The 27,894-nt window shown below is 37.8% G+C and overlaps 1 protein-coding gene and 1 long non-coding RNA gene across 2 annotated transcripts in view; one reads left to right on the top strand and one right to left on the bottom strand.

Annotated features, from left to right (window-relative positions):
- The window catches only part of COL4A1 (collagen type IV alpha 1 chain), a 127,511-nt gene that overhangs the window by 49,512 nt on the left and 50,105 nt on the right, over positions 1–27,894 (top strand). Inside the window, exons 2-15 of the mRNA XM_032680323.1 lie at positions 1,594–1,644; positions 18,216–18,305; positions 18,395–18,439; positions 19,985–20,029; positions 20,150–20,212; positions 20,313–20,366; positions 20,513–20,539; positions 21,840–21,923; positions 22,036–22,098; positions 22,727–22,762; positions 23,286–23,327; positions 24,863–24,952; positions 25,607–25,642; positions 25,789–25,848. Coding sequence (XP_032536214.1) covers positions 1,594–1,644; positions 18,216–18,305; positions 18,395–18,439; positions 19,985–20,029; positions 20,150–20,212; positions 20,313–20,366; positions 20,513–20,539; positions 21,840–21,923; positions 22,036–22,098; positions 22,727–22,762; positions 23,286–23,327; positions 24,863–24,952; positions 25,607–25,642; positions 25,789–25,848 — 786 coding nt within the window. The remainder of the gene's footprint in view (positions 1–1,593; positions 1,645–18,215; positions 18,306–18,394; positions 18,440–19,984; positions 20,030–20,149; positions 20,213–20,312; positions 20,367–20,512; positions 20,540–21,839; positions 21,924–22,035; positions 22,099–22,726; positions 22,763–23,285; positions 23,328–24,862; positions 24,953–25,606; positions 25,643–25,788; positions 25,849–27,894) is intronic.
- On the bottom strand, positions 1,009–15,562 carry LOC116783070. Its single transcript, XR_004355454.1, has 4 exons — positions 15,463–15,562; positions 1,702–1,813; positions 1,491–1,619; positions 1,009–1,268 (listed from the first exon to the last, which is right to left on the bottom strand). It is a non-coding gene; the product is annotated as an uncharacterized LOC116783070 (long non-coding RNA).

The following is a 27,894-nucleotide window of genomic DNA, read 5'->3' as shown; positions in this document are numbered from 1 at the left end:
CAGACTGCAGCACTTGCTCCTTCTTACCTTCCTCACCCGTGGTTATTCTAATCTTAACCTTAAGAAAGAGGAAAAATTGAATATAATGCAGTCATTTTTGTGAGGATAAAAAGAGACTCAAAAACACAAGCCCATTCTTCTGGCCATGCTAAATTTAAGAACAAAACCCTACTTAAATAACAACTACTTTTTTCCTAAAACAGTGCATGTTAAATAACAGGCTGAAGGAAATATGCGGGAATTAACTTCAAAACAGATGTTTACAATGAGTCAGTGATGTATTTTAATTACATTCCCAGATGCAATTAAAACAGACTTCTTCTGAATATAGGGGATGTGTTGATAAAACTGATAACATTCTGCATGATGCTGGAGGAGGAAGTATGAGCTGCAAGCATGCGTCCTCCAGCTGTGATCTCATCAGGTCTGAAAAACTAAGAAGGGTCACACCGGGTCACTTCTTGTAATGGGAGACCCAATGTTTTTCCAGGCATAACCACGTACTGCAAGGAGTAGCCGATTATTCTGTGGGTGGCACTTTTCCCTCCTGATCCTTACTGAACCTGCACTGCAGCATGTGTTGATGTTGTTTTCAGATCCAATTCTCTTTTTGCATTGTATGATAAATATTCATTCTAATCAGTGTTAATTCTTGTCTTTCTGTGAATTTATAATATAATATGGTAAAATGCTATAATAATGTAAGAAAAAATTGTTATTATATTTTCTTTATGTTGATATAGAGAAAGTTTGACTTCAAAAAACAAATTTAGTGGATCTACATATACAAAAAAAAGGATGTCAATAAAAGCAACAAATTTTTCAGGAGCTGATACTTTAATAATACCAATAATTTATTGATATATGCATTAATATATATAAGCCTTTAATAATTTTATTTCCAGTATTAAACCCCATTTCTCTTTAATGCTTTACTTTAAAATAAAAGGTATTTACCAAGTAAAAATGTTATTGTATTATTTAACTTTCTGGAGGAATACTTACTGATCTTATGGGGGGCTTTCCAAATTCAAAATGGATTAGGTATATTTTCTCTTTGTTGCCCAGAAGTACTGAGATCATAGTAGGCTGTGGAGCCCCCAGGTGTAAAGGGACAGGTGCCCAGCATCTGTGCTGAGATATGGCTCTGGGGAGGTGCCATCCTTGACTGCTTGCGAATAATGGCTTAAAAGGGCTGTTGAAGGATCTCGTGTGCACTGGTGGAATATTCACTGATACAAACATTTTGCTTTTTTTCCTCTTTGTTTCTGAGGGGCATGATAACAGTAAAAGCAATAGACTGCTGAGTTGCTTACTAGTTGCTTCATGACTATGAGGGGGAAAAGTAGGGAGTAGTCTACATGCACTTAAGTGCACAGAAGTACTTTGGTAGCACAAAGCAGCTGTTGGATTTTACTTGTGCATCAGTTAACCTGACTTCTCTCATGTTACCATATGTGCATAAGCAAACATTCCCCATGCTGACCAACCTTGCAGTCAGCGTGGTACTGCTGACATCCCTGGCTCGTTGCAATATCTTCTGCCTGTCACCCAGTTCAGACGTTTAATTCTCAATTTTTCTTTTACTTTCAGGGTTGTTCCGGTTGTGGAAAATGTGACTGCAGTGGAGTAAAAGGGCAAAAGGTAAGTGAGCTGTCTCCGTTTTTCTTGCTTATTTCAACCACAGGGTGTGTAACCTACCTGGAGTCAGGTGAACCATTGCTTTTGGTGAAGACTTGCACTCCAGGCAGTGTTGCCAAGGCCAGGCCACGTGCTCTTCAGTGGGGTTCCCGAAAAGCAGGCAGCTTGATGTCTGCAGAGAGCAGGAGGGGCCAGGGGTGGGAAGCAGTCAATTGCCTTCACTGCAGGTTGAAGCCCCTAGCCCAGTGCTTGGCTATGCCTTCCCTCCTCCCCCATCGAGTGGGATGCTAACCCATCACTCTCACCTTTCCTAAGCCTCATCTCCACTCTTTTCAGCTGGTAACAGGCTTGACATCCTGAGTGCCTCTGGAATTGAGGCAAGCAGCTCAGTTCAGAAATGCTCCTCTCAGCATGCTGTGCTGGGACCTGGTGGCAGGCTGTCCTTCTTCTAGACAGGCATTAAATATAAAAAATCAGGATGAAAAACTAAGTTGAAACAAGAGTGGGGACAGATGATTGCTCTCCAGGAAGACTGTGATGCATCATAATCAACATAGCCTGACCAGGGTTAGCCCTGGGAGGCAATGACTTGTAATAGGAAGAAGGAGATTAATAATAAAATTAAATACAGAAGAGTGTTGCAGGTCAAGGAAAAAAAAGGTCAAGAAAAAAACCAGTATTTAAAACTTTTTGACAGAATCTTGCAAATGAGTTTTAAAGTTCCCATTCAGTTATCCAAACTTTTTGTATATGAAACAGAAAAGGCTCTTCAAAGTCTTCTTTTAAAGCAGTAACAGTGAAAAAAAATTATAGTGTATTTAAGCATTCTGTGAATTCCCCCTCTAAATTACCTACTTTTGTAAATATTGCAGACATTCAATCACTCTCCTTATCTCTTCCAATTTTGTTGTAGAGATTTTAATCTACAGTGTGTTCTGTTGTGCATGCACATGTGCTGTGTATCTACCATTATAAATGAGTGTAAACCAAAGTTTTGTCATCCTGTGATTGCTGTGGGTACATTTTTGAGGTAAGTTGTTTAGGTCACCAAAGGAATGCTTAGAAAAGGTGGGGGTTTTGTTTGTTTTTTGTTCTGGAGGGTTGTTTTGTTCTTTGAAATAAATAGGCAGCTGGTGTTCTACATTGTCTCAGATGCAATAGCTGCATGTTTATGGATGAGAGGTTTAAAAATGTTTGTTGGTGGCTTTTCTTTGGTGTTTTCCAGAACTAGGAATGTAAATTGCTTAATTGGAGACCCAAGCAAGATCATTTTCTTTGTAACAGAACATAGATTAATTTGTGACACAGATGAAAAGTGTTGACGTTCAAAACATCTTTTAGATGGAGTCTCCTTTTTTTTAATAACCTAATATCTGTTTAATAGAAGTCAACTATATATTAAAAACAAATACAAGAAAGACTTGGGAAAGCTTCAAAACTCTGAATTTATTCCTTGATATCTTGATCTTATTTTTCAGTAACAAGTACAAATGAGTCATTGTAGAATGAAAGAGACATGTTATAACTCTCTTGTTGAAAGACGTTAGTTTTCAGTTCATAGAGTATGCCAGCATCTTGTAACAAGATCATTTTAAAAAGTGATAGCTTGGGGAAATAAATAGCATTAAACCTTATGCTTCATTTATTTCCAGCTGCAATTCTGTCTCTTTGCTAGAGTTCTTGCTGGCATTTTTCATTTCCATAGTCCAGAGTCTTAAAATGTTCTCTTTTAAAAGAAATAGATGCTTGTCTGATATGCCAGAATTTCAAACTACCTCACATTAATGTAGACTATTTAAAAATGCAGAAGAGATAAAAATATCCATAGGAACAGAAATCATACTAAATTCCAAATCCCATGCAAACTTGTCCAGCATGTCAGTGTACTCTCTACTCTTCCTAATGGGTTCCATCGCAAACTTCCTTGACTTTAAGCAGGAATGCAGTGAAGTATTTACATCATTTTAGACTGTGTAGGAAATGGAGTTGTTGACATTAGAGACATCAAGACAGGTGAATGAATAGTTACACCTATAAAACAGTAGTCAAGAAAGGCATTTTAAGGTATTTTGGGATGCATTTAACATGGAACTTGATTCAGATCAATGCTTGCTCATTATGTTAACACCTTGAGGCTTTCAAATGTGTACTCAGGATTTTGAAGAGAAAATCTTTTAGTTAAAAACATCTTCCCACCGCCCTTGTTTCAGCTTAGAGTAGTTTTTCATCCCGATTCTTCACATTTAATGCCTGTCTAGAATAAGGACAACCTGCCACCAGGTTCCAGGCCTGAAGACAGAAGCTGGTGAGGGAAAGTAAGAAGAGCATCCCTCCTGCTTGCCTCTGTAATATTTCTAGAATTGGTCTTTCCAACCATTCTGTTTGGATTTGAAACATGTCTCTGCTAAACATGGTTCCCATTAACACACACATCAGTAACAGTACCTGTTACCTCTGAAATCTATGTGAATGTTGCTTATTCAGAGGACAGATTAGAGAGACTGACCCTCACCAAGATCCAGACTAGGAGAAGGCTGCCAAACCCAGCTCTTGTGGTACCCCAGGAGACCACATTAGAGAACATCTGCTCTCCATTTCTCACGTAGCCACTTGTGTGGGAAGCACGTATCCACTCTGCCCTGCACCATCCACAGCCAACATGTTGCCTACACTGGAAACCCTTTTGATCTGGTTTCCATGTCGTGCAAAAGTGCACAGACACTGAAAGGCCTTTTCCAATCCACCCACACTCTTCAGCAACCCACCCACACCAATTTACTGCCATGGGAGCTTCGGGAGCTGCGGAAGTGGGTGCTGAGTTTACCCTTTAATGCCTTAATTATTAACATCTGGAGAGATATTTCCTACCGTAGTGTGGGAAGAAGTTCCAGACCCTATAGTTTGGTGGGGTTTCATTAAAATTCATTTGGCCAAATAATCATATTAATGATCTCACCAGAAAAATCGCTGAAAATGGTCTTTGACTTAAAAGCTGTAAAGTGCCCAAGAAATATTACCCAACAGCATTTCAGACGTGGAAGAGTAAATTACGTTGGCATATTTTTTCTCTCATTTGAAAATATTTTCATCAATATGATGGCCATATTTAGAGTACATTTAATATATTCTCTCATCAGTCTGTTTCCATGAAAATTGCATCTCTATGGTAAACTCCTTTAACATGACTCATACTTTATCAAAGGCATATAATGGACAAAGTCTAAGGGTTTTCATCCCTTTCAGAAAATTTCAGAAAGTGAGCATAATTGCAACAGATGGCCCTTATCCCATAAAGCCTTTATTATTACACTAAACATCAGGCTGTTGTTTTAAGCTATATAATGTCAAGTATCACATAATTGCCGAACAGAAGGTGCAGAAATTTTAGAAAAGCATAATATTGCTAAACTAATAAATAATACCTTACTGTTTTCTATTAGATTAGCCTAAAACATCTTCATTTGTTGCCTCTTATGCTTTTTATTTGGTTTTCTGCATAATAACTTGACTGTTCTCTTGAGCCTTGCTGCAGTGTGAGATCTGTTTAAACTGATTAGAGTTTTGAATGCTTGCCTACATTTTATTGAGCTACTCTGAAGTAGACTGAAGCTGTGTTTTCTCTTTTATGCCTACCTAGGTTTTGAGAACAATTTCAGGCAGCTGTGGAGATAAGAGGTGCCTAGCCATTAGCGTGTGTAGAAAAAGCATCTTAAGCGTTTAATTACCATTTAGAACAAAGACTATACAGAGATGAGTGAAATTCTCCATGAACTGACTTTTTCCAAGAATGTTCATTCTCTCATTCATGACCATTTGCACTCCTTTTACTCTGTGTCAGAAACATGTATAAATGGAACCTTGCTGTAAGTAATACAGAATGATTAATCTTCTCAGACTTATCAGTTAGAACGCATTGAAGTGTAAATCATCATTCTTTAGTATAAATATTTTATGATGATTTCACTGTCTCAGCATTACCCATTGAAAGTTGAAGTCATAAGAATATCAAACATGCTTTCATAATTGAGCATGAAATATTGCAAATTAAAAAAAATCATTGCTAGGATACTCTGAAAGAAAATAGAAAAGAAGAATAGAATTAGCTCTAAATGAAACTGCTGTTTTTGACCTTTTGTTTGTTTGTTTGTTTGAGAGGTAAAATACTTGAGCAAGTAATTTTATCTTGGCTTATTTTTGCTTGCCTAATTCTGAGACTGTATTATATGTACATAAAAATTACTTCTCCATTTCCCTGATGAGTGCATCATGCCTAAATGGATTGACCATGCCACACAAGTACACAAACTGGCTTTGCTTGAGGTATTTTGGGTCTGGAAGCCAGGTAGCTCTGATTTAGACTGACAGTCAGTGGGACATCTCTGGAGTTCCCTGTCAACAGGACCAGTGACCAGTATTTTCTCTCCTGCACACTTCTATAGTCTTAAAAATCACTCATCGTTTTGTTGTCTGCAGGGGATTGTGCTTCTGCTGTGTAATGAAAAGTTGACTGTTGCAGTGGACTGTGTCTACTTTTTTTTAAGGTTTACCAGATTGGGAGGACCTTTGAGAGTCTTCCTGTCATTTTAGGTATCAAAAGGTAGAGCAAAAATATTTGTAATATTGATGATTTAACACAATATAAAACCTCTTGTTGGAGAGAACCCCGGCAGTCAGTGGGAAGATCACTATTAAGTACTTCTGAGTTTTCTTGAAGATATAGCAGAGGGCAACAAATCAGTTACTTTAGTGGAGCAAATCAATAATCACCAGATCTATGGTTTTCATAGTCAACTTTTATTAGACTTTTTTTTAAATCAAAATTTTTTTGTTAATGCTTTTCATCGACTCTACTTGGTTTTAGTAAATACAGCTCAGTGTTTCTATTTAAGTGGCTGCTGTTGGAACTTACTTTGTGTACAGCACCTGTTTATGCCTGAGTTGTAAAGAGTATGAGCTGAGGACAATAAGGAAGCTACAACTAAATAATATACCCTGGAGACAGCCATAACATTGGCAAGAGAGGTGACAGGCAATGTAGGAGATAAGAATGGGTTTGCAGTCCTGAAAGGGGTAATAGATAACATTAAATCATCTATGGAAATGGCTAATAGATAAGTCATCTAACTTATGGCTAATGGCTAATAGAAGTCATCTAACCATTCCTGAAAGGGCAGAATCAGAAGACAGTAATAAAATAAGCAAAGATATTGATCAGCTGCAGATCTGATGTTCTACAGGGAAACTTGTGATTCATAAATATTTTTGAAAATCAGGATGTTGTCACAATGTTTTTGTCAATTCTGCAGTGACAGTAGTATATTTTTATTGATTTATCCTTCACTCAGAGAAAAACGATCCTTTTAATTCAAATCAGGGAAAAAGAACACCCATGTTTCATAAAGAGAGCTGCTATTCTTGAAAAGAACAAAATGTCAAATGACTAAATAATATTGAGTTCTACTGTTTCCCAACTGTCAGACTATGCTGCTAAGTGTCATCTGAAACCATCAGCTTTTCTTAGTTCAGAATAGTCATAGGAACCATTTGTCCCATTTATCTCTGGCAAAATTTTCTGTGATATTTTTTGTACTAAAGTACAGTGGGTATCTTTGATTAACACAAACTAGTGGATTACACTGATAAGTTTTTCCTTAGGGAAAGAGGGCTATAAAAGCAGATATCCCAGTAGTACTGTGTGATGGGGCATACTCATATTTGGTTTTTAGAGCTGACTTTTGAAGGTTTTCACAAAGCAGTATTTCAGTTGGCATGATGTGACTTTTAAGCAGCTCTTGCTAGATGCATATCTTTGCTTGCAAAGGTGTTGGCGTAATGAGCTCAGACATTTCTTCATGGAATAAAACAAGCTCACATGGCTTGATTTGACATTTATACAACTGCTGTTAGTGTATGTTTTCATTATGGTTTCTCAAAGAATTAGAGGACCTTAGTTTGATCTGAAGTATGTGAGCCTCCAGTGAAGTCAGTAAAGTTTCCCAAATGAGAGATCACAGTAAGATAAGAAAAGACATGTATAAGATCTCTACTTCTCTGAAATCTTCATGCTCGGGAATTGGAGCCACCCAGTGCCTGTGCAATACCCATGCATAGGTTGGAATCTTCCCAAATTTAAAATTATGTCCGTGCAAGCAGTCACACTTTCAGTATCTACCAACTACATAGTGATTACCGTTAAGGTAAGTACAACACCTGTAAAGGGGCTACAAAACAGTAAGTTAATTGAATTATAGATAACACACCAAAGAAAATTGAATTACATTATGAAAAAAAATATTAGTTTTCAGTGATAGATAAAATGCTCTCCTCTACAGTCTATAACAACAGTGATAGATAAAATGCTCTCCTATACAGTCTATAACAACAGAAATAAAGCAAAATTAAGGTACCACCAAGGGAAAAGAAACTTAGACTTCTGCCTTGAAAATCGTGTTTCTCTCCCTTAGAATATTTAAGAGTGACTAGAATGGCAAAACCTACCCATAAACTTTGTAGCTCTTAAAGAAAGCATGTGACAGCCTCCACTGAAGTTCAGCTGGAACATTTTAAATGTATTGATATGCCAACAAAAATAATTCTCACCAAGGCTTGTGTCAAAGGTCAGTGTGCACAGTGTACTGACTTGAGTGAGTGAGCAAGCACAGTCACCAACATCAAATGGGATGTCCTCTCACTCTTTTCTCACTGACTGTAAACAGCTGCAACAAAAGTGTTTCATGACTAGTTAGCAGAATACTAAAAGCCTTGAGGGAGTTTGGTAGGTTTGCTCATCTGCCAAGGAAAGAGTGAAAGGTGATGCAGAACTGTAAAACAAATGGGTTTAAATGATGGTGATGGAGGGGAGAGACTCTAGTATAGAGGGGCAGTCTAAAATGCCCTCTGGCTCCAGTGTCAGGAGATAGGTGAGAGAAAGGGAGGAATATCAAAGGCTTGCATAGTGGAGCAGTGAACAGAGAAGCCAGTGCTGCCTCCATCTGTATGCAGCATTTTTAACAGGATTTGTGAGTTAAGGATGTGACTGCAAAACCTCAACTCAAACTTCATTTCTGTCTGAAAGTGTGGAGAGAGAAGCTGGAAATCCAGTTAGGACACATTCAGCCTCATGAAACTCCTCCAAAGGGATCTCTTCAGGAAGTTCTGGGTATTAAATGCAATGAATTTATATCAGTGCCAAGGCAAGAGAACTGAGTGACAGTTTCCCTCAGCAAAACAATGGAAAAGAGAGTGTTTATGAAAGTGCAACTCTAGAGTATAAGTTTTATATAGCAAAACTGCCTTTGCCCCCTGCCTCTCACTGGGCTCCATCAGCTTTCCGGAAGAGCAGGGGAGATTGGGGCCCGAGGGAAGGGCTGTGCCATGGGGCTGGCAGTGTCCTATGACCCTGGCTGTGTCACTTCCCCTCAGGGTCCTCTGGGTGGCAGTCATACATCACGGATTTAATTTATTCTTTATTCTGACAAGCTGACAAGCCCCTTTCACCTGACCTTGTCCTTTTTTTCTTTACTTTCTTTTTTTTTTTTTTTTTTTTTGGCCAGAAAGAAAACCTTAAAGCCACCAGCTAAGCAACAGACCAAATTCTGGTTGGCATTCCCTGACAACGATACTGATATCCTGTACAATGTCAAAATAAGGAAGATACTTGTTTTCATTATTATTAATGATTATTGCATCTTTGTTAATTTTAACGATTTAGGCTGAGCAACCCTAGAGGTACTGCAAAAATATATATTGTAGTGTCTGTTTTACAATGGATCTGGTTGAGACAAGAGGCATTAGAGATTGAAGTAAAGAAGTGGTAATTTACACTTTTGAGGCACAATGTTATCTGCCTTGTGGTATTTACATGATTAAAAGTCAGAAGCCAGAATATTTCCTCTAACTTTTGTGGAAATGTATTTTACTCCTATGTAACTTTCAAAATGTTTAAAACTTCAGAAATGCCATTTCCAACCTAACCCAAAAAAGCATCTAGACTAGCACTGTCTCAAATAGTACTGTCTGTCATGTACCCTCTAAGATATGAGCTACTTCATTATGAGAACTTTATTGAAGTCCGTACTGTCTAGGTCCAGCTGCCCATGTTTTTACTATTTATGGAAGAGATTATTTTCTGTAAATATGTCCATGGCAAACCTTTGGCAAGAGAATAAAACTTGCATGTAACGTCACATTTCATTCCAGGTCTAGGATCTGAACAAAAATAAATTAAAAACCCCTGAAAAGTTCGAGATCCTTTTTTTTTTTCTGCTGTTTCATCTTTATATGTGAGCCTTTAAACAATGCCAAATGCAAACAAATGCTAAATAATTTTCATTAACGAAGAAGGAAGGGTGTGGAGCATTTTTACCCCTTATATTATTGGACCTTCAACCCTGGAAGTGATTTAATACAATGTGCAATAAAACAAAGGAAGAGTTACTCAGACCTAATGTGTTCAACAGATGATTAGAAGGGGTGGGAAATATAGCACCCTTTTGATTCAACCTGCCTCCAGGTGATAGAATTTCCTTTTTTTTTTTTTTTTAACAGTGCAAACACATTTGTCCTTCAAATGTCCTCTTCCCTCATGATTCTTTGAGGTTCTTCTAACTGAAGGGAAGAGACTCCTTGACCCATGTCTGATAAAAGATAAAAAACTAAAATAAAGAAATAAAATTGGAGAACCTCATATGTACTTTTATAAAAAGATTTGTGTGACTTCTTCCTGACATATCATGAGCTCTGTGTTGTTCTGTTGTTTTTTTTTTTTTTTTTCCAAAAATCAGGAAAAAATTAAAATAAAGACAATTAACCACATACTTTGGTGTTAAACTACCAAGCTTTGAGCGGGCAGACTTCCACAGTTGAAAATTAAGTTTACTTGCTGTCTATTGACTTTTCTCTGGTTTTGCATTCCTGTCCTTCATATACCAACCCTGCAATGATGCTATGAACAAATACGTTCCCCCGAGCATCCTAGCTACTTATGGATCTCTAACATTTATCTGCACTGCAGGGTAATATCACACAAAACATATATCAACCAAAGACACATGAATGTAAGGAAATATTGAGAGCCTAAGGTAAGAGTGTACATGGCTCAGGAAGTCTGAAAAAGTGAAATTTGGGCAGCTGCATTGAAAAAACTGATGCCCACATTTAGAAATTGAGAAATAACTATGGGGTGAGCAAGAAGAGGAATTACATGAAGAAGACTTGTTAAATTATGTAGGGAGGGGCTGTTATTTACAGCTGGTTTAACTGAAATTGTACAATGCTGATAGGCAACCATTTGCTTGACATCAGTTAAATGGAGGCTGTGCTGGTAGCCGTGATTGGCTTTTGAATGTTAATTTTACTTCACTCAGCTTATTTTACATCTTATTCAGCTTCTTAATGTCTTTTAGACACACTATATATCCACCCACTCGAACACCAAATAAGCACATAGATACTGATATGTAGGGAAAAGGATAATCAAAGATTGTTATTTCTATTTTTATACTCCTGGGAAGCACTTAGCAGCTTCCTGAGGAATGTTCTGTGCAGCCATGAGGTGCCACAGAAATATGCTTTCGGTCTAAGCATTCTTTTGTATTTAGGAGGCAGAAGCCCAGGCTCAGTCCTTGAACCTTAAACTTGAATAGCCTTCTAACTAAATGCTTATACTGATAGTGGAGGTTTGTACCCCCACTACTGGAGGTTTGGGCTCCTCTTATATCAAGCTCCACAGGTTCCCCAGTGTTGTAAATTCATGATGCTTGGGAAAGGGTACTTTCATAGTAGGAAGAGAATTCTGTCAGGGAATGAAAAACCAGAGATGAGTGAGGTGCTATCATTTGGTGGTCAGGGTGCAGCCTCTGCCCCTTTGTATATGAACCTGTATGGCACTGGCTTTTGCACCATAAGTAGGTGCTTTTCAGTGTTCCCCCCTCAAAATACAGCCTGAGAGCTCGTTTAACTGTGAGACTGAAGGAGTCCCATTGGTGAAAGTCACTGGGGAGGGAGCAAAGTGAGGAGGAGATGGCAGAACAAGCAAGAGAGGTCATGAGTAGAGAGTGCTCTTCCCCAGCAGCTGTTGAGGTGTCTTGTTGTCTGTGTATAACATAGAGCAGCCGTGGTAGTGCTTGAAGTTGTGCAGAGGACTCATCCAGCCCACAGCCAGCCTGACTGTGGATCTGTGCAGGTGATGTGAAACTTTCATGGCCACTCCTTCTGTTGATCCTGCCAAAAATGCTGAACTCATGTTTCCATGTGAGTGAGCTCTTTCAGATGCTTCCTGGCAGTGCAAGAATCCAGATTTTGCTGACTCTCCCCCCCCTCCCCGCCTAGACCTCTCTTCCATTCTAAATACTATCAGGAACTCAGCCTCAAAACTTCTGGGTGAGCCAAAATCTTTACAGAGCTCCTACACAGATTCTTTGCATGTCTTTGGCGTTATGTTTCTGTAATTAATTACTTGTTACTTGTGTGGCTCCAGAGTTGTATAGCTATAGTACAGATAGATTCTACTGAAGAATGTGCAGTGGGAATTTTGTAATGTTAAACATCCTCAGTGCGTTTGAGGACACATGTCCTGTGAGCATATAGTAATAATTCTGTTTGACTGATATCTACTTCACACATTCAATAAAATACTGAAAATGGTAAGTGCAGCTGAGGACAAACAGATGATATTTATTGCACATGTTTATTTTATTCCTGAAATATATTCAGGGCCGGTGCTCCCTCTGGTGGTTAAAAAGACTCTTTTGACAAAGAATTGGATAGTCCTCATCTCTCTTGTCTTCACCAATGTAGCACTGAGCCAATTACAATTCTCTAACACATGTTTAAAAGAGTGTGGAGAGAAACACTGTGACTTGAGAGTGTTAGCTTGCACAATAGTGTTTCCCACCATGTAGTATAATTACTAGTCTAACACCTTGGAGCCGATTCACTTAAGTTACATCAGCTGAAGGAAAAAATACAGAGCCTGCATTTACCTCTCAGGTGGCTTGGGATAGTCTGAGTAGAAACCATGTAGTAGATTTCAAGGCTGTTGTACATTGCTGTGGATTTTACGAGGTCACACTGAAGCATCAAGGTGTGATGAATGTTTTGAATGGCAGGGTTTCCTGTTAGTAGTCAGGCACTATTTCTCTCTATTTGGAAACTGCATCCTCAGTTTTTGTCTTGAAACTGTTACATTTCTTTGCCAAACATATCCTTGATGGAATTTCAGTTCAATGAACGTTAACTTTTGGGAACAGGAAAGCATATGTGTTTGTGATAGGAATTCTGAGCTTGTAACATATTGGAGTCAGCAGCAACACTGGGCAGAAGACAACCCTCTGGCAAGGCCAAGAGTTTCCCTTGCAGCGAAGGCACAGCTGAGGAGCTGTGGTGGATGAACTCCAGCAAACCCCACTGTGCTCGTGTGAGAAACTGCTTTCACTGCCTTTCCACCCTGTGTCCTGCATTACTGTGTCTTCCTCACCCTGGTTTTGGCAGCTGCCTGGCCACCTGATGAGCTCCTCAGCTCACAGAGGCCAGAGCAAGCTCACTCGCTAAAGAAAAGTGAGTAAATGTAGTGAGCTGAACTGGAGCGGTGGAGCCTGAGGGAATCATACCAGCTGGTGTAAAGAAGGATGAGGTGGCACCATCCCTTTAAAAGAAGGAGAAGGAAAGACACCTTTGCTGGGTAAATCAGCTTAGCTGCCTTATGACATCTTTCCACAAGACTGAGTTTTATGCCTTTTCAGCTGAAGGGCAGACATCTGTCCTGCTGCCTCAGCTGCAGGGTGATCACTGGCAGAAGCAAATGTTAAGGAATCAAGCATCGTTCAAATGGCTTTGGGAAGATCCGCACATTGTTGTTCACCATGTGCCTGTGTCTCTGGAGAGGGTGAGAACATATTTTTACAGACCTAGACACCTTGTGAGCCTGCACTTCTGGAAGCAGTTGATTTATATCCATGTTACCAGTCTCTCAAGTCTAAAATCTCCCAGTCCAGCAGTGCCTAGACAAAGTAATAGAGGAAATAATTTATAATGGGGTGGTGATTATTTCCTCTCCCTCAGCACTTGATATATTACAGCTGAATCTTCTGAAACTACTTACTTCATGTGATTCTCTTGCTTAGCAATCCACAATTGTTCCATGTGTCAAACAACATTAAATGGCTTATTTAGAAGAGTAGGTGCTAGAGAAAATATCAGCCCATGCAGTTAAGCTCTTAACAGGTTCCCATCTGTTGATAAGTCCATTCAATTTTAATTTTAACTACCTAGTGCAAAGGCATTTCACAAAAACTGAATTAACACAGGTGTCTTGCTTATTAAATGAGCGCAATGGTGACTGAGCACTTGCTATCTTTTTACGTAGCACCTCCACATTTTCAGCAGCTGAGTGTCAGAATATTAATTTTTGTGAGCTGAGTAATGAATTCTCCTTTGTGCTTTCTGACAGTTTGCATTGAATCAGCAGAGGTACAGATGACTTGCTTACATCTGTTTTAGTTTTTGAGTCTCATGAATTGATTTGTAAGATGCAGAAGCTCTTTCAGTGTTACTTGCCAAGACTTTGCAGCTGTGAATGTTGGAACTTGAACAATACACAGCCCTTGCAGTTAGAGTCTCATGCTCTTCATGCATCACAGCTACAAATCTCAGTGCTGAGCAACAAATAAGTGGGGTGGCAGTGGTGACCTAGTGCTTGCCAATTTATGTAGTGTGGGTGCAGCATAAATGTAGCACAAACACTAGCTGTTGGGCTGTTTGGCTGGAACACTGAGTGAAGAAAGAAACCAGAAAGACAAGCTAGGAAAGGATGCTGCTCAAGTATTTCCATGCAATGCAAGACATCTTCAGGACGTGCTTATGTCTGTATTGCACAGCATAATAAGTGACAGGTTCATCAGAGCCTGAAGTTCCAAATAAGCCACTTTTGGTAGAAAAGCAGTGCTACAAATGTTGCTACCTCAGTGATCTCTGGGGTCTAATCTACTCAGTGACATTAGGACACTCTGCATTCACATGACTTTACATCTTCTAGCTGGTAGTTTTTTACTCTCTTGTTCAGTTTACATACTCTGAGACTGATGGAATTTTACTGTCATTTAGCGTAGTATTGCTGATGCCAAAAAATATCTTACGGTGGAAGTTTGTGCTAACTCAAGCAGGAGTATTGAAGTAAGACTTTGTTCATTAGCACTGCTTCTTTCCTTACAAGTTTTGGCACCACTAGTTTTCTAAGGCTGTTGTACAAACAGGCAGACTGATATCTGGACTAAAGAAAGAGACTGGAACCCAGGAGACTTCCCTACGTATGTTATTGGGTCTTGATGGAATAGTTTGTCCTAATTCTCTCAGTTTCCATGGCATAGAGGAGTTAAGTCTGATTAACTGTGTACCCTGAAACTGCAGAAGTTTGAGCTTCCTACTCAATACTTACTTTGTGCTATTTATCCTGAACTTACTTTGGAGTAAAGTCAAATGGGAAGAGAGAGTAGAGGGAGAGGTGTTCACAGTGTGTAAGTCCATGAGTAAGCAGCCAAGGTGGCAGGTTGCATGCAGGGAGGGATCACACAGCTCTCACACATGCAGTTACCTTTATGTTTCCTTACTTCCCTCTAGAAAATCACAGATGAACTCAGTTCCAGTATGAGAAACCATGAGTCTGCAGTATTTGGGATGGTACAGCCCTCCACATGCTCAAGAGCTACACTTTCCAGGCCTTGGAACATCCCGTAGCTTGTCAAATAGCAAGTTGTTTTTCTTGTTGGGCTAACAGTTCAAGTCAGGAAAATAAAATGTTTCTAGGGAAACTTGAATGTATCTTACCTTGAAGTGACGTGTTTATAGTCTCGACTCTGCTCCTCCAGCTATGTTTTACCTCTCAGGGCAGCCTGGGAGACTGAAGACAGTCTTGAGAGAATTGACCATAGATGCCCTGGAAGCCCAAGTTTTTATTTGTTTTAAGCCTTTAGTTAACCTCCTTGGCAAGCTGAAACATTCATTACCTTAGTGAGTGATTTACAGGCATGTTAAGGCCTTTTACAGTGCCAGAACAATCTTAAGGGAGCTTTAGACTAAGTGAAAATCTGATCCGTAAACCTCAGTTTTATTTTTTCTTAAGACTGGAGGAAAAACTATTTCCCTGTGTTGCAGGGTGCAGTGGTTTGGACTGTGGTGAAGTCCTCAGATGGACAGAACTTCTGAGTGCAGAAAGTATCAGTCATGTTACACATGACTGATCTGAGTCACATATGTTACACATGACTCATATTTCTCTGTCAAAGTAATCTTGTTTTCTTCTCATTTGCACATGTTGTACTTTCCTTCAGCAATGGAAGACCCTGTTGTATGTACTTGAGTGTCTTCTCCCTCCCAGCAGGTCATGAGAGCAAGTGCCCAGGGTTCAATGTGAAATCCTGGTCTGAAGTGATATAACAACTGATTTTGTAGAAATAGCTTTGTGCTGGCAGTGCCAATTGCCTAGCCAAAGTATGGGTTTATGTACCTGACTAATTTGTTTAACTTTACAGATATCTTTCAGATTGTTAATTACTTCAACACATTTATTCAGAGACCTGGATCATGATACATTCTTCTTTAAAATATGTTTCAAAATGATTTTAGTTACTTTAGAACTTGGACTTTGTACCTCTTGCAGCTGACCTAGTAACATATTTCTCCAGCTGTTCTGATGTTTGCTTCATTTTGTTGTGTTTTCTGGTCTAACACACTGCTTCAGATTTGCAAACCTTATTCTCAAACCATGACAAAGAATACTGGGTAGTAAATAGAGGAGATCATGCCATTTCAGCACTTAAAGGAAAAACTGATTGTTTACCTCAGAAAGTACCTTTTTATTGAAAAGTTTATTTTTGTGGTAGGAAGGAGAGAAAAAGCAGCAGGAAGATTTATTTTGGCAGGAATTTTTCGTAAACGAGTGTTATTTTGAATTCACTTTCTCATGCTCTTATCATCTCAGTTATGGTTTTCTGCCCTCCTTCCCCCTTTGCCCTGCTCTTCTTACCCATCAGTAATACCTCTTCTCCCTTGTCTCTTCATTTTAACGAAATCCTGGACAAGGAACTGAAAACCAACATCAACCCAGTAACTCCACAAATCTTCCAATTCCTCTCATCTTCCGACAATGTAACTAGCACCATGTCTGTCGGTCATCACTCAGTTTCCTCTGCTTGCATGTCATAACTTTTTCTTTGCAAGACGACTGTTATACTTCCTTGACAAATGAGCTCTCCAAGACTCAGATGTTGTTCTTCTTGTGTGTGCTCAATCCTCAGCTGACCTCTCCAAGTAGCCATCATATTTCTGGGAATCTTTGTCCTGAGCAAACAGGAGAAAAGTGTCTTGTTAATCACCATCATAAAGTCAAATACTAAATTGTTTGTTAGTTACAAAGAGCAATCTCATCTCTCACTGTTTTGCTGAAAATCCTTAAATCTTTGCATAGCTTCCTTTTGTGTGTTTTGAACTTTGTTGCTGTCCTTTCAAAATTGCTGTGTTTTGAGTTTCTAAAACAGATGCCATGTTTTTTAGTGTGTTTTCCAAACTTACAGAACTTTTCCTTTTTGCAGTTGCACACTAACATTTTATTCATCCAATATTCCCACAGTTTTTGACAATATAAATTGTTTCTTCCCGTTTCACATCACACCTTTAAAGGACAACTCCGGTTACTTCCTACGAGGAACATGTGGCTTTTGATTTGCTTGATTTGCTGTTTCCAGGAGTTGACATGCGTATTTTTTTCCCCCTCTCCCTGTGTGCAGATTTTGCAGCCTTTATTCAGACAGTGTTCCTCCACTGGGAGTCCATATATAGTGAACATATTATAACTGCGATATTGATCTAGAGTGTGGATGAATTTTCTGCCTCTAAATTTATCTGATTTAAATACATTTGGAGTTGTAGGGAGCTGGACAGCACAGGAAACGCAGATGTCCCATGCAACATTAAAGGAGAATCCAAAGGATGACACATACAATCTGGGTGTTCAGCTTCTTGGGAAGATTCTGTATCTCTGAGCATCCTGTCTCTGAATCACCCTGAAATTCAAGTCTAAGTGACAAGCCTGGTCTCCAAAATCTGCTGTTGCGAATGGTATATAAGAAGAATGGTATTTGCCATTCATACAGTAGTGACTGAACAGTAATATTTGTGGCTTTCAGGAATTTTATTGCTGATTTGGAGTTTTACTGGGATTTAGCTGTATCTCTGTAGGAATACAGGTAGGTTTTATTAGAGGGAAAGTGACTTTCCTGATCCCAGGAGTATAAGTGTGCTATGAATACTGCTATCCAGAGTGACAAAAAAAAGCTTTCATTGGCATTCAAAGAGTGCTTTTCTGTTATGTCACGCTCAGCCCCTGCCAATCTATTATTGAACCAGAAATATTTCTTTATTTATAATAATCCTTCTTTCAAGTACAAACATGAACTGTTTGCTGTTACATGTATCTTCTTACCATCTAACAGGTTTCTTGAGCACAGAAATAGGGGATACGTGAGTGGCTTGAAGAAGCAACTTGTATTGTATAGTTACTAATAAGTTTTCTGCTTCCACAGGGAGAAAGAGGCTTGCCAGGACTACAGGGTGTGATTGGGTTTCCTGGAATGCAAGGACCTGAAGGTCCCCCTGGGCCACCAGGGCTTAAGGTATGAACTTAAGCTTCCGTATTTGAAACATTCAGATTTCCCTAAATTGTTGTCCCAAAGAAAGACAAACCTTTCTATTTCCTTTGCAGGGTGATACTGGAGAACCAGGACTGCCAGGAACAAAGGGAACAAGAGTGAGTTCTAGCTTACTTGTTTGCAATTCTGATGTCTTTGGGTTGTTTTATATGTTAACTCTCCATGTCTACCTTCAAAGACAAGAGGGAATTAGTCTCTTCTTTGAGTTAATCAATGACATCTCCTTGTTCTGCACAATAATTTCAAAATTCTCACTTCTACCTTTGAAGTTTTGCATTGGGCAGCCAATATCTTTATCCATTTGCATTTTTGCCTGATACTTACTGCTGCATCAACAGCACTGATTTTAATATGCCTTTGATACCTTTTTTACATACTGAAAGACTTTTTTTCCAGCTTTGGGATGAACCAACCTTATTTCCTCTTGCAAAATTCTCCTTTATGTTTGCCATCTAGCCTCCTTGCAGCACTCAAGCAGAGCAGCTGACACACTCATGAGTACATACGTGTTAAAAGTGTGTGCAAGATGCAGAGCCGAATTAAAGCCAGGAACGAAGTTCTCTTGACTTTGTTAGAAGAGGCTCTGAGTATTTCTATGGTCTTCCTGTTGTCGTTCCTGTTTAATGGGGCACTTATATAGCACTCATTTTAGCATATGATATTAGCCAGGGCCATGACTTGGGGGTTTGTGAGGTGCCAAGCTCATTCTGAGCATTTTCTTGTCTCGTAATGTCATGATGAAAGAGGATTCAAATGACTTGGCCAGTAATGATGTGTACATTTTCAGCTATACCCTCTTGTTTACAGATTTTCAAAATACCATCTCGGTTTTGTTCTCTATCTGCCTACAGTTGCTGCAGCACACAGAATTTACTGAATCAACTGCAGTTTTTGAGCTGTTAAAGGGAGGGTATTCTGCTAGCTCAAGAAATCCTTATTTCAGTCTGTGATGTTTGTGATATCCTGGAGTATCCTGAGTGTCAGTATAAACTGGCATCTTCTGGCAAAAGTGTTTGTGTGCTACAGTGCAAGTAACCTGTATAACAATTACAGAGTTTTGGAAGAGGCAAGTACACTATCTAAGCACAGGATTCCCATACATCTTTTCTGCTTCATAATACCTGTATTAGGAAACACTGCATGAATAAGTAAGATGATAGGATGAAAATGATTTGCCAACTTAAACTGCTGATGCATTGCACTGAAAAGCTGTTCAAGGAGAAAGCGCTATCTCAGCCTGGTAGGTTTTTTGATAATAAGGATAAATTGATACGCTGATGAGGAGTATGAAAGAGGACATCTTTACAGTGTGTTAACGTCTTCTCCTGCTATGAAGAGATGTTTACAGTAAATTTCATTTTGGGAACAGTGGTTGTGAGAAAACAACACCTCTGCATTCCTTTTTACCTGTACATAAGGCTCTGATCCAGTTCCTACTGCCTAGAAAGTTAAAGAAATATAAAAAGTTGCTTTCAGTTACTGATTACTAAGGTGACATGTCTGAGAGGTTTTGAAGATTTTGTAAAGGAGGTTTAAATACTACTTGGTTTTGACTGTTATCACTGGCAATGCAACTTGGGCTGCAGCTTGTCCTTGCTGTTTTGTGGATTTGTCATTTCAGCTTATGTTTTTCTCAATTTCAGGGTCCCCCAGGAGTATCAGGCTTTCCAGGAAACCCAGGCCTTCCCGTATGTATGAAGGATAGGTATTTTTATAAAGAACTAATTGTATTAATCAAAGTACTAATCATGACATCTGACCTGGATTATTACAAATATTGTTAATTTCTTTGCTTTCGTTTCATTTAGGGCATTCCTGGACAAGATGGCCCTCCTGGTCCACCTGGCATTCCAGGATGTAATGGCACAAAGGTGAAATTTACATTTGTTTATAACAGCATCTCTGTGTTGAAATAAAAACATCTCTCAAGCATATGTTCCCAAAAAACCCTGATTTCTCTGTTCCCCTTAGGGTGAAAGAGGTCCAGTAGGTCCCCCAGGTTTACCAGGACTGACTGGGAGTATAGTAAGTAGATTCTTTTCTGCTTGATTCACTTTTTTCAACCCTGATTCTAGAAATTCAAATATAACTATATGAAATGATACAGAGTATAAGATGTAAAATATACAACACTGAGGAGCAATGACATCAAATATGTCTTTTTTTCACAGGGACCCCCAGGACCTCCTGGAATGAAGGTACGTTTTACTCTGTGTTTATATCCTACTTCTAACAATAAGAATTTGGGTGAAGTTTACACTCTCTAAGACCAGCAGTTCCTTACTTAAGGACTGAAAAGTTGTACTGCCGTGTTTCACTTTGTACTCTGTTCTGCAACCCCACTAAATAAAGACAGTGGTGTGAACTCCAGTTGATAACAATTTAACATTTGTGTTGTTCCATGAAGGTCTTAAAAGTGTATTATATGGATTACAACAGAAAAAAAGTAGTACATATCATTAATTATGTAAAAACAATATGGTGGCCACCTAATTGTATATAAAGATTTAGATAGGTTTTATGATTCAAACATTTGTTTTTATGTTAACATTTGATTTATCTACATAGTTTCACGTAGATAATATTTGCGAAAGAAGATCATATATTCCACAATATGAAAAGCTTCCAACACATACTAAACAGTTTTCATAAAGGAAAAAAAATCAGACTAGCTAACTAGGTATTGAGTGCGTTTTGTGAACTGGAAAATGAAGCATTGAATGACAACAGAGAGCTTTTGCTCTTTAAAATTAACAGATGTTATTTGAAACTGTAAGCTAAATATAAGTCTAAAAGTAATCTTGGATTTGTTATGACATGACAACCCAAGTTATATCTTACTCTTACATGGAAGGAATTGACTTAATCTATAAACACTAAATACTCGAATGTTTCTTTCCTAGGTGTGTATGCGTAGGTACACATCTGAAATAAAACCACTTACAATACTCCAACTTTGTATAAAAATGCAGGAAAAATGGGATCTTTTACTATCAAAAAAGAGACAAAAAGTGGATAATGATCAGAATAATTTTCTAAAGTAGGACTAAGTAGATTCCTTTTTTTGAGAAAATGACTTTTATGTCAAAACTAGGTATAAGCATGAAGGTCTCAGCCTGGGAAAGAGATTGTGAGGTTACCACTTCTCCTAGCAGCCAGGTCAGATGCTCCAGTTGTGTGGTGACACTGTATTAGTGATAGATTTGGCAGAAAAATCATTCTGCCTACCCATTATGATATAGGAAATGAAAGTAGGAAGGAAGATTTGGTACTGGAATCTCTTTAACTGGCTTTAAAGAATGTTTGGCAATTAAGGCTTTAACTTGTAATATGTCTTGCTATATGTCAGCTGAATTAAAAGAAGTAAGGTGATTTTTTTTAAAGTCAGCTTTCCAAATGATTCAAGACATAGCTCCAACTTTCCTCTCATCTCAATATTAGTGGTTTTGAATGTATTTGAATTGATGTTCAAGTATTCTTTTTCTTTTCTTATTATAGGGAGATCCGGGTGAAGTGATTGGTCTTTTACCCTCTGGTGTGCTAAAAGGTGATAAAGGGTTTCCTGGCCAACCTGGACTACCTGTAAGTCTAAAAGATGTTTGAATACTAGTGAGTTTCAATTAGAATGAAATCAGTATCATGAAATTATGAAACAAATATCACTTTTTTATGATGCCATTTGAATTTTTCATAGGGTCCACCTGGAACTTCGGGGTTTCAGGGACCAATGGGGCCACAAGGTCCTCCAGGAGAGCCAGTAAGTTTCCTCTCATGGTGATTTGAACTTTACTTTTAGAGTAAAGGAATGTTCTATTATAGGAATGTTCTGGAAGGTGTGTGTATCAGGTCTTGGTTGGGATTTGGGAAAGGTAACCTGTGGTTCCAGGCCTGTGGTTTAGCCTCTGGAACTCTACCATGGCAGAAATTACTAGGCAACACAGGTTTTCATTAGCAGATGCTCCTACAGTCATCCTCTATTCTTGCACTCTTGGAGAGTATTTTTGTGGGGGACAGCCTAATTGTGATTCCTCCTGTCTTCTCTTCCCCAGCTTAATTTATAAAAAATAAACTACAAACCTAGCAGCCAGACCTAAACCCAAATGTTTTCTGAGATTGTTCTTATGGGTAGCTGCAGTAAGGAGTACCATGGAAGCAGGATATCAACCTCTGTTGTTATGGTAATTAATGTGATATTGCAGACAGATTCTCTTTGTTGTTATTTTTTATTCTAAGTTGTTTTTATTCTAAGAATTATGCATGGTAACAGAAAAAGACTTTTTATCTTGGTTTAATTAAAAGATTTGCCTTTTTACTCTTTTCATAGAATAAGGCATTACTCCTACTGTATTGTATGCATATGCATGCTAAAATATATTGTCTTGTAGGGTCCCCCAGGGCCACCAGGACTCCCAGGTGAGAAGGTAAGAGTCTTTATTATAAATGTTAAGCCTATCTGTTTATTTATTTGGCATACCAAATTCCCCAAACTCTGGAAACTAGTGATCCTAAAGGAGTGGGGTTTTTTTTTTTGGAGATCTATTTCTATGTGTTAATGGACATCATAAAGAGAGATTTATAATTTTTTCAAATTTTTCTAGCTCTGTTATCTCATTTGATGAAATCAGTAGTAATTACAACATTCTATGGTTATTCGAATTCATTTTAAAATGTAAACATTTTCGCAAAAGTGTTGGGAAAAAGAACATATTGACAATAAAATTATCTGATAAATTTCAGTTTTTTGTCACAAGTTGCTGTGATGGCTAAAAAAAGGGAGGTTAGGACTTTACTTGTTTGTTTCACACATGCATTCTAAAGACATATTCTGTCTTTTATATTCTCTCTTAGTGTTTGACATGTACAAAATGCTTTCATATGTGTATATATATGCATGTATGCACTGCTGGTAGAGATTGATTAAGTGTGTATAATTTACATTTTCAGGGCTACATGGGCTTGGGCTTTCAGGGTCCCAAAGGTGAAAAGGTAGGTCTCTTGTAAACTTCTAGTGAACAACTGTCAGAAATATTTTTGATACTTTGTTTTAAATAAAGAAAACTGTTGGAATCAATCAACAGAGAAAATAAGCATTGTAATTTTTGGAAGACTTGAGTAAATCTGTAACTACACCTAAATGAATGAAAGTCATGAACAGTCACAGAATTTGTTAATGTTATACCTGATTTAGGTCACTATCCTGTTTTCCAGCTGTGACTGGAAAACTACTTCAATTTGAAATAGGCAGAAACATTTACTCTGTATATTAGGACTCACCATGAGATTTTTTTGAAATCAATTTAATTCCAAGGGTTGAGATTTAATGTGCTGTTCATAATGATCATAATTCACTGTGATAGGACTCTTGTGGGCCTGTCTGCCTTAGTTTGGTTTGGTAGTGTATACATTTGAAGCAGAACTTTCAGTTGTCCCTTTTTACTGTGTTTTGCCACAACCAGGAAGAGGTTTCAGAGCACACAGATGGGTTTACTTTTGAATGAATCTAAGCCAAAAGATGTGCTCCAGGATCCCATTTATTCTCTTACTCAGCATCAAATGGGAGGTATTACATGTGAGGTTTAATCTGTCACCTCTCACACTGAGAGGTCTGGGCCAAAGTGCCTTACATTGTGTTTCCAGGAGCCAAGAACTGCATGCAGTCAAGGGCTATTCAGTAAATTCATAACATATTTGAGCACTTCTCCAGAAACTTCTCGTGACTGTCATTGACAGAGGGCTTTTGGAGTATAAGTAAAATATATTACTTAGGTAGGTTTGGGTTTTTTTTAATCTACCACCTTATTTATGTATTTTGAGCCACAATATTCCCAATGGATAGAATTTTTTGTGACATGACACGTAGTGGAAATTAAGTTGTTATCATGAAATTTACTGAAAAATGTTGGTCATAGAAGTGTGTGGAGATTTCCTGTACTCCTCAGGTTTGTCTTTAGCAAAAGATTAATGGTATTGCTGTGCATTATTGCTTGACAGAAATGTATCAAGCCTTTTGGGAGGTGTTTTACTGTAAAAGATAGTGCTTTTGCTTTATATAAGGAGATTTTGACCCTGCAATGGACACATACATACTAAAAAAGTATGATCCACAGTTGTCATCTTGAAGTTGACCTTTATGGACAGTTGTAAAGCTGATGGAACACTATAAACTTTGACTAACATTTCTGTTTAGGCATTGACTTTCTATACCTGACCTCTTTCCTCCTAATCTCCTTCTTCCTAAAGTAATCACTAAAAAACTTTGTACTATTGTTGTAATTAATTGGATATGTTCCTGATATTCAGTGTTGATCAAGCTATCCCTAAGAGTAGATTAAGAGATCTTTCTCTGTCTGTAACTACGTATGTAATCCTTTCACTAATTTTGCTGAAATTAAAATTTTTTCAAAACACAGCTATATTTTTAAAAGCAAGTGGCAGTTCTGTTTAATGTTATTGGTCTTCATAATGTTTGATCTCAGAGTCATGCTGTTTTCAATAGACTATCCTGGATTTGCTGTTGACAGGGAGAACAAGGAGTAAGGGGCCCCCCAGGACCTCCAGGACCAGCACCACATATGAAAGAAAAAGGGAGTGAAATCATAAGGGGAGAAAAGGTGAGATGTTAAATGATTAAATGTTAAATGACTTCTTATACTCTTCATTAAAATATGATCAATAGGAATTATCAAACAAAAGTGAAACAGGAAAAAAAATATGAATTCACCTAGAGCAAATTTTTCAAAAATTTCTTCCTGTTTTTCATCATGCATGAATTTTGAAGCTTATTCTAGAAGTCTCTCTAAAAATATATGATAAATGGTAAATGCATCAGTAATTGCATAAAAAAAGTAATTCACGCAGCAGATGACTTTCTGAGGAAGGAAGATTGATAAGCACAGGATATTATAAAAATATTCTAAAAGTTTGAATTAAGTAGTAAGTATTGGTTGAAGAAAGTAGTAAGTTTGAATTAAGTATATTCAACTTTTCATATACAGAATCACATTCATGAAATCTGAGTGCTAATGAATTTTTCAATTATTGAATTAAACAGTCTAAGCGATATATACTAGTAAAATAAACTAGCTTAATGGATTCACATTTTGTGTTTGTCAAAATTCTTGCACATCCTACTATTAGGCATAGTTCTTGAAATGGAGAACAGGATTAAATGTGCTTTTGCTGGTACAAAGAATTATTTACAACCTAAATGAAAAATGGTTAAGGTTTTGTTTACTAATCCACCTTTTTTTTTATAATTTCATTAGGGTGATCCAGGTGAAAAGGGTGAACAGGGAATCCCAGTGAGTACTGTGTAGTTTTTTTTGCTACTATAAAAAATTGTAAAGAATATGATAATGGCACTGAATATCTGTACAGCTACTAGATAGAAGTAAATTTACTTTGGAATTTGACAGTATTTTTAATCTGGTGAGTATTTGTTTTCCAGGGATTGCCAGGTTCAGGCTTCAAAGGAGAAAAGGGTGAACCCGGACAGCCTGGTCCACGTGTAAGTATACTCAACTTTATCAATACCATAATTGCAGTTTTATTGTATTGTTTCCATGAGCTGATTAAACTTGGTAACCATTAGTTGAACAGCAAATTTGGTATATTTCAAAGAAGCAAGTTTTGCTGTAGGACCAGTATAGAAATAAAGGTAGTAATAACATGCAGTAATATTAGTATGTAACATGTTTCAGATTACTAAAGACACTCAACAGTAGCTCGTGGTGCTGAAGGTAAAGGCAAAACTCCCATGGATCCCAACTGAAGCAAAATTAAGTCATTCCAGAACAGAAGGAAAAGCAAAACAAAACAGATCACTCTTTTGGAGTGACTTTAGCTAAATGGAACATGTTGAATTTATTTCTAATACTCTCACATGCAATCAACAAAATAACCCTGCTTAGCCTAAAAGTACAGTTCCTTACAAAAACAATGAATGGAGCAAAAAGTTTAGGTGACTAAAATACTTTTGCTTGCTGGTTTCTTGCCTGGCTTTGGATACTTGAGGCCATAAAGTCTATTACATTTGCCTAATCCGACCTATATCATATAGTCTCATCCATACAGCTTCTGCATGAGTCATGCAGTATCTTTCATAGCTGAGCTGGTAGAAAAATTGTACATTTTCTACATTCAAATGCATCTAAAGTAGTATGAGTTTTTCAAATTGTGGGTCTTCCTAAACTGTTAGGCCCAGCACCTCTATAGGCATTGAATTGTACTTCAATCTGAAAAAGATAAAATCTCCCTTTCTACTCTACTTCAAAGTCAGATGTTCTATTATCCTGTCAGTAAAGATATATGGTGGGATTATCTTTGCTATCACATATGTATTTTTATTATTACTGTAAATGAGAGCTTGAAGCTGGAAGAATGGAGAGATGTTGGCTTTGGAAACTAGAGCATCTGAACTTTTCAAAAATATATTTTTCAGTTTCTGTTTCCTTGAAGAAAGTTGCTAAGATATTTTATATGTAATTCTTCAGGAAATCATGGCTACTTCTGAAATTAAGATAAGGCTTGAAAGATGAGCAGATGTTAAAATCTGATATTCTAGTTAAATAGAATTAAACCATATGATTATTTCCAATCACAGAGTACATTTGAAGATTTTCTTGGCTTTGCAGATCATAGTTTTAATTTGTCATTAAAACTTACTTGTAACCCTTCTTTATAAGACACTAGTTGCACATTTCAATGGTGGCAGCCTTTTCATGTTTGTTGTATCGTTATCCTTCAATTGCAATGTTGTAAACAGAATTTTTTTGACCTAAACTGATGGGATTACTTTTTAGACTGAATTATATGCACTGTTACTTTGTGTATTAAGTATATACATTTTCTTGAGTTTATGGGACAAATTCATACTGCTTATGCTACACATACAATCTAAGCATTGGGACACCAAATAAAAGCCAGCTTCCAGTGGGTTAGGCTACAAGCCGACATACCAGTCCTTTTCTGGTGCAGAGGAAAGGAACGCTAATAAAAGTAGGTTAGTCCATCTAGGTCATTTGTCACGTATCTGTTGATTACTTCAAGGGAATCTAATCCCCTCTGTAGGTTAACAGAGTGGTCTAATAATTAATAATTTTGTTCTGGAGGAGGGAGCTTTGGATTCTAGTTTGTCATCTGCCATGTGATTTGAAATTATAGCTTTCAATGTAAGGAAAGTGGTTTTTACCACTAGATTACCACATGATCTGATTACTACAAAGGCCTAATACTGTCCAAGCCTTCTGCTGAAACTGAACTACCTAATATCTATGAGTAAACTGAAGAGTATATATACATAGAAAGGGATTGCTATGAAGGGAAGAGATTTTGGGTCTGGTTTCAGTTTCCTGTGCTGTTCATATATTTTGTCTTGAAGTCTCCTTGACAGGGAAATCACTGTGTTATTCCTGGATCTGGTGATAGATTTGCAGGATTTTATTGAATTTGGCATCTTGTAGGGTGTTGGATAATATAAGAACTAGGCTTTCACAGTTTGCCTGCTTTGTATCCTCTGCTCTGTTAGCTGCATTAGCACACTTGGATTAATGCA

The sequence above is a fragment of the Chiroxiphia lanceolata genome, chromosome 2 (assembly GCF_009829145.1).
Source record: "Chiroxiphia lanceolata isolate bChiLan1 chromosome 2, bChiLan1.pri, whole genome shotgun sequence".
NCBI lineage: Eukaryota > Metazoa > Chordata > Aves > Passeriformes > Pipridae > Chiroxiphia > Chiroxiphia lanceolata.
Note: the sequence above shows the minus strand (reverse complement) of the source record. Positions and strands in the feature narration are given on the sequence as shown.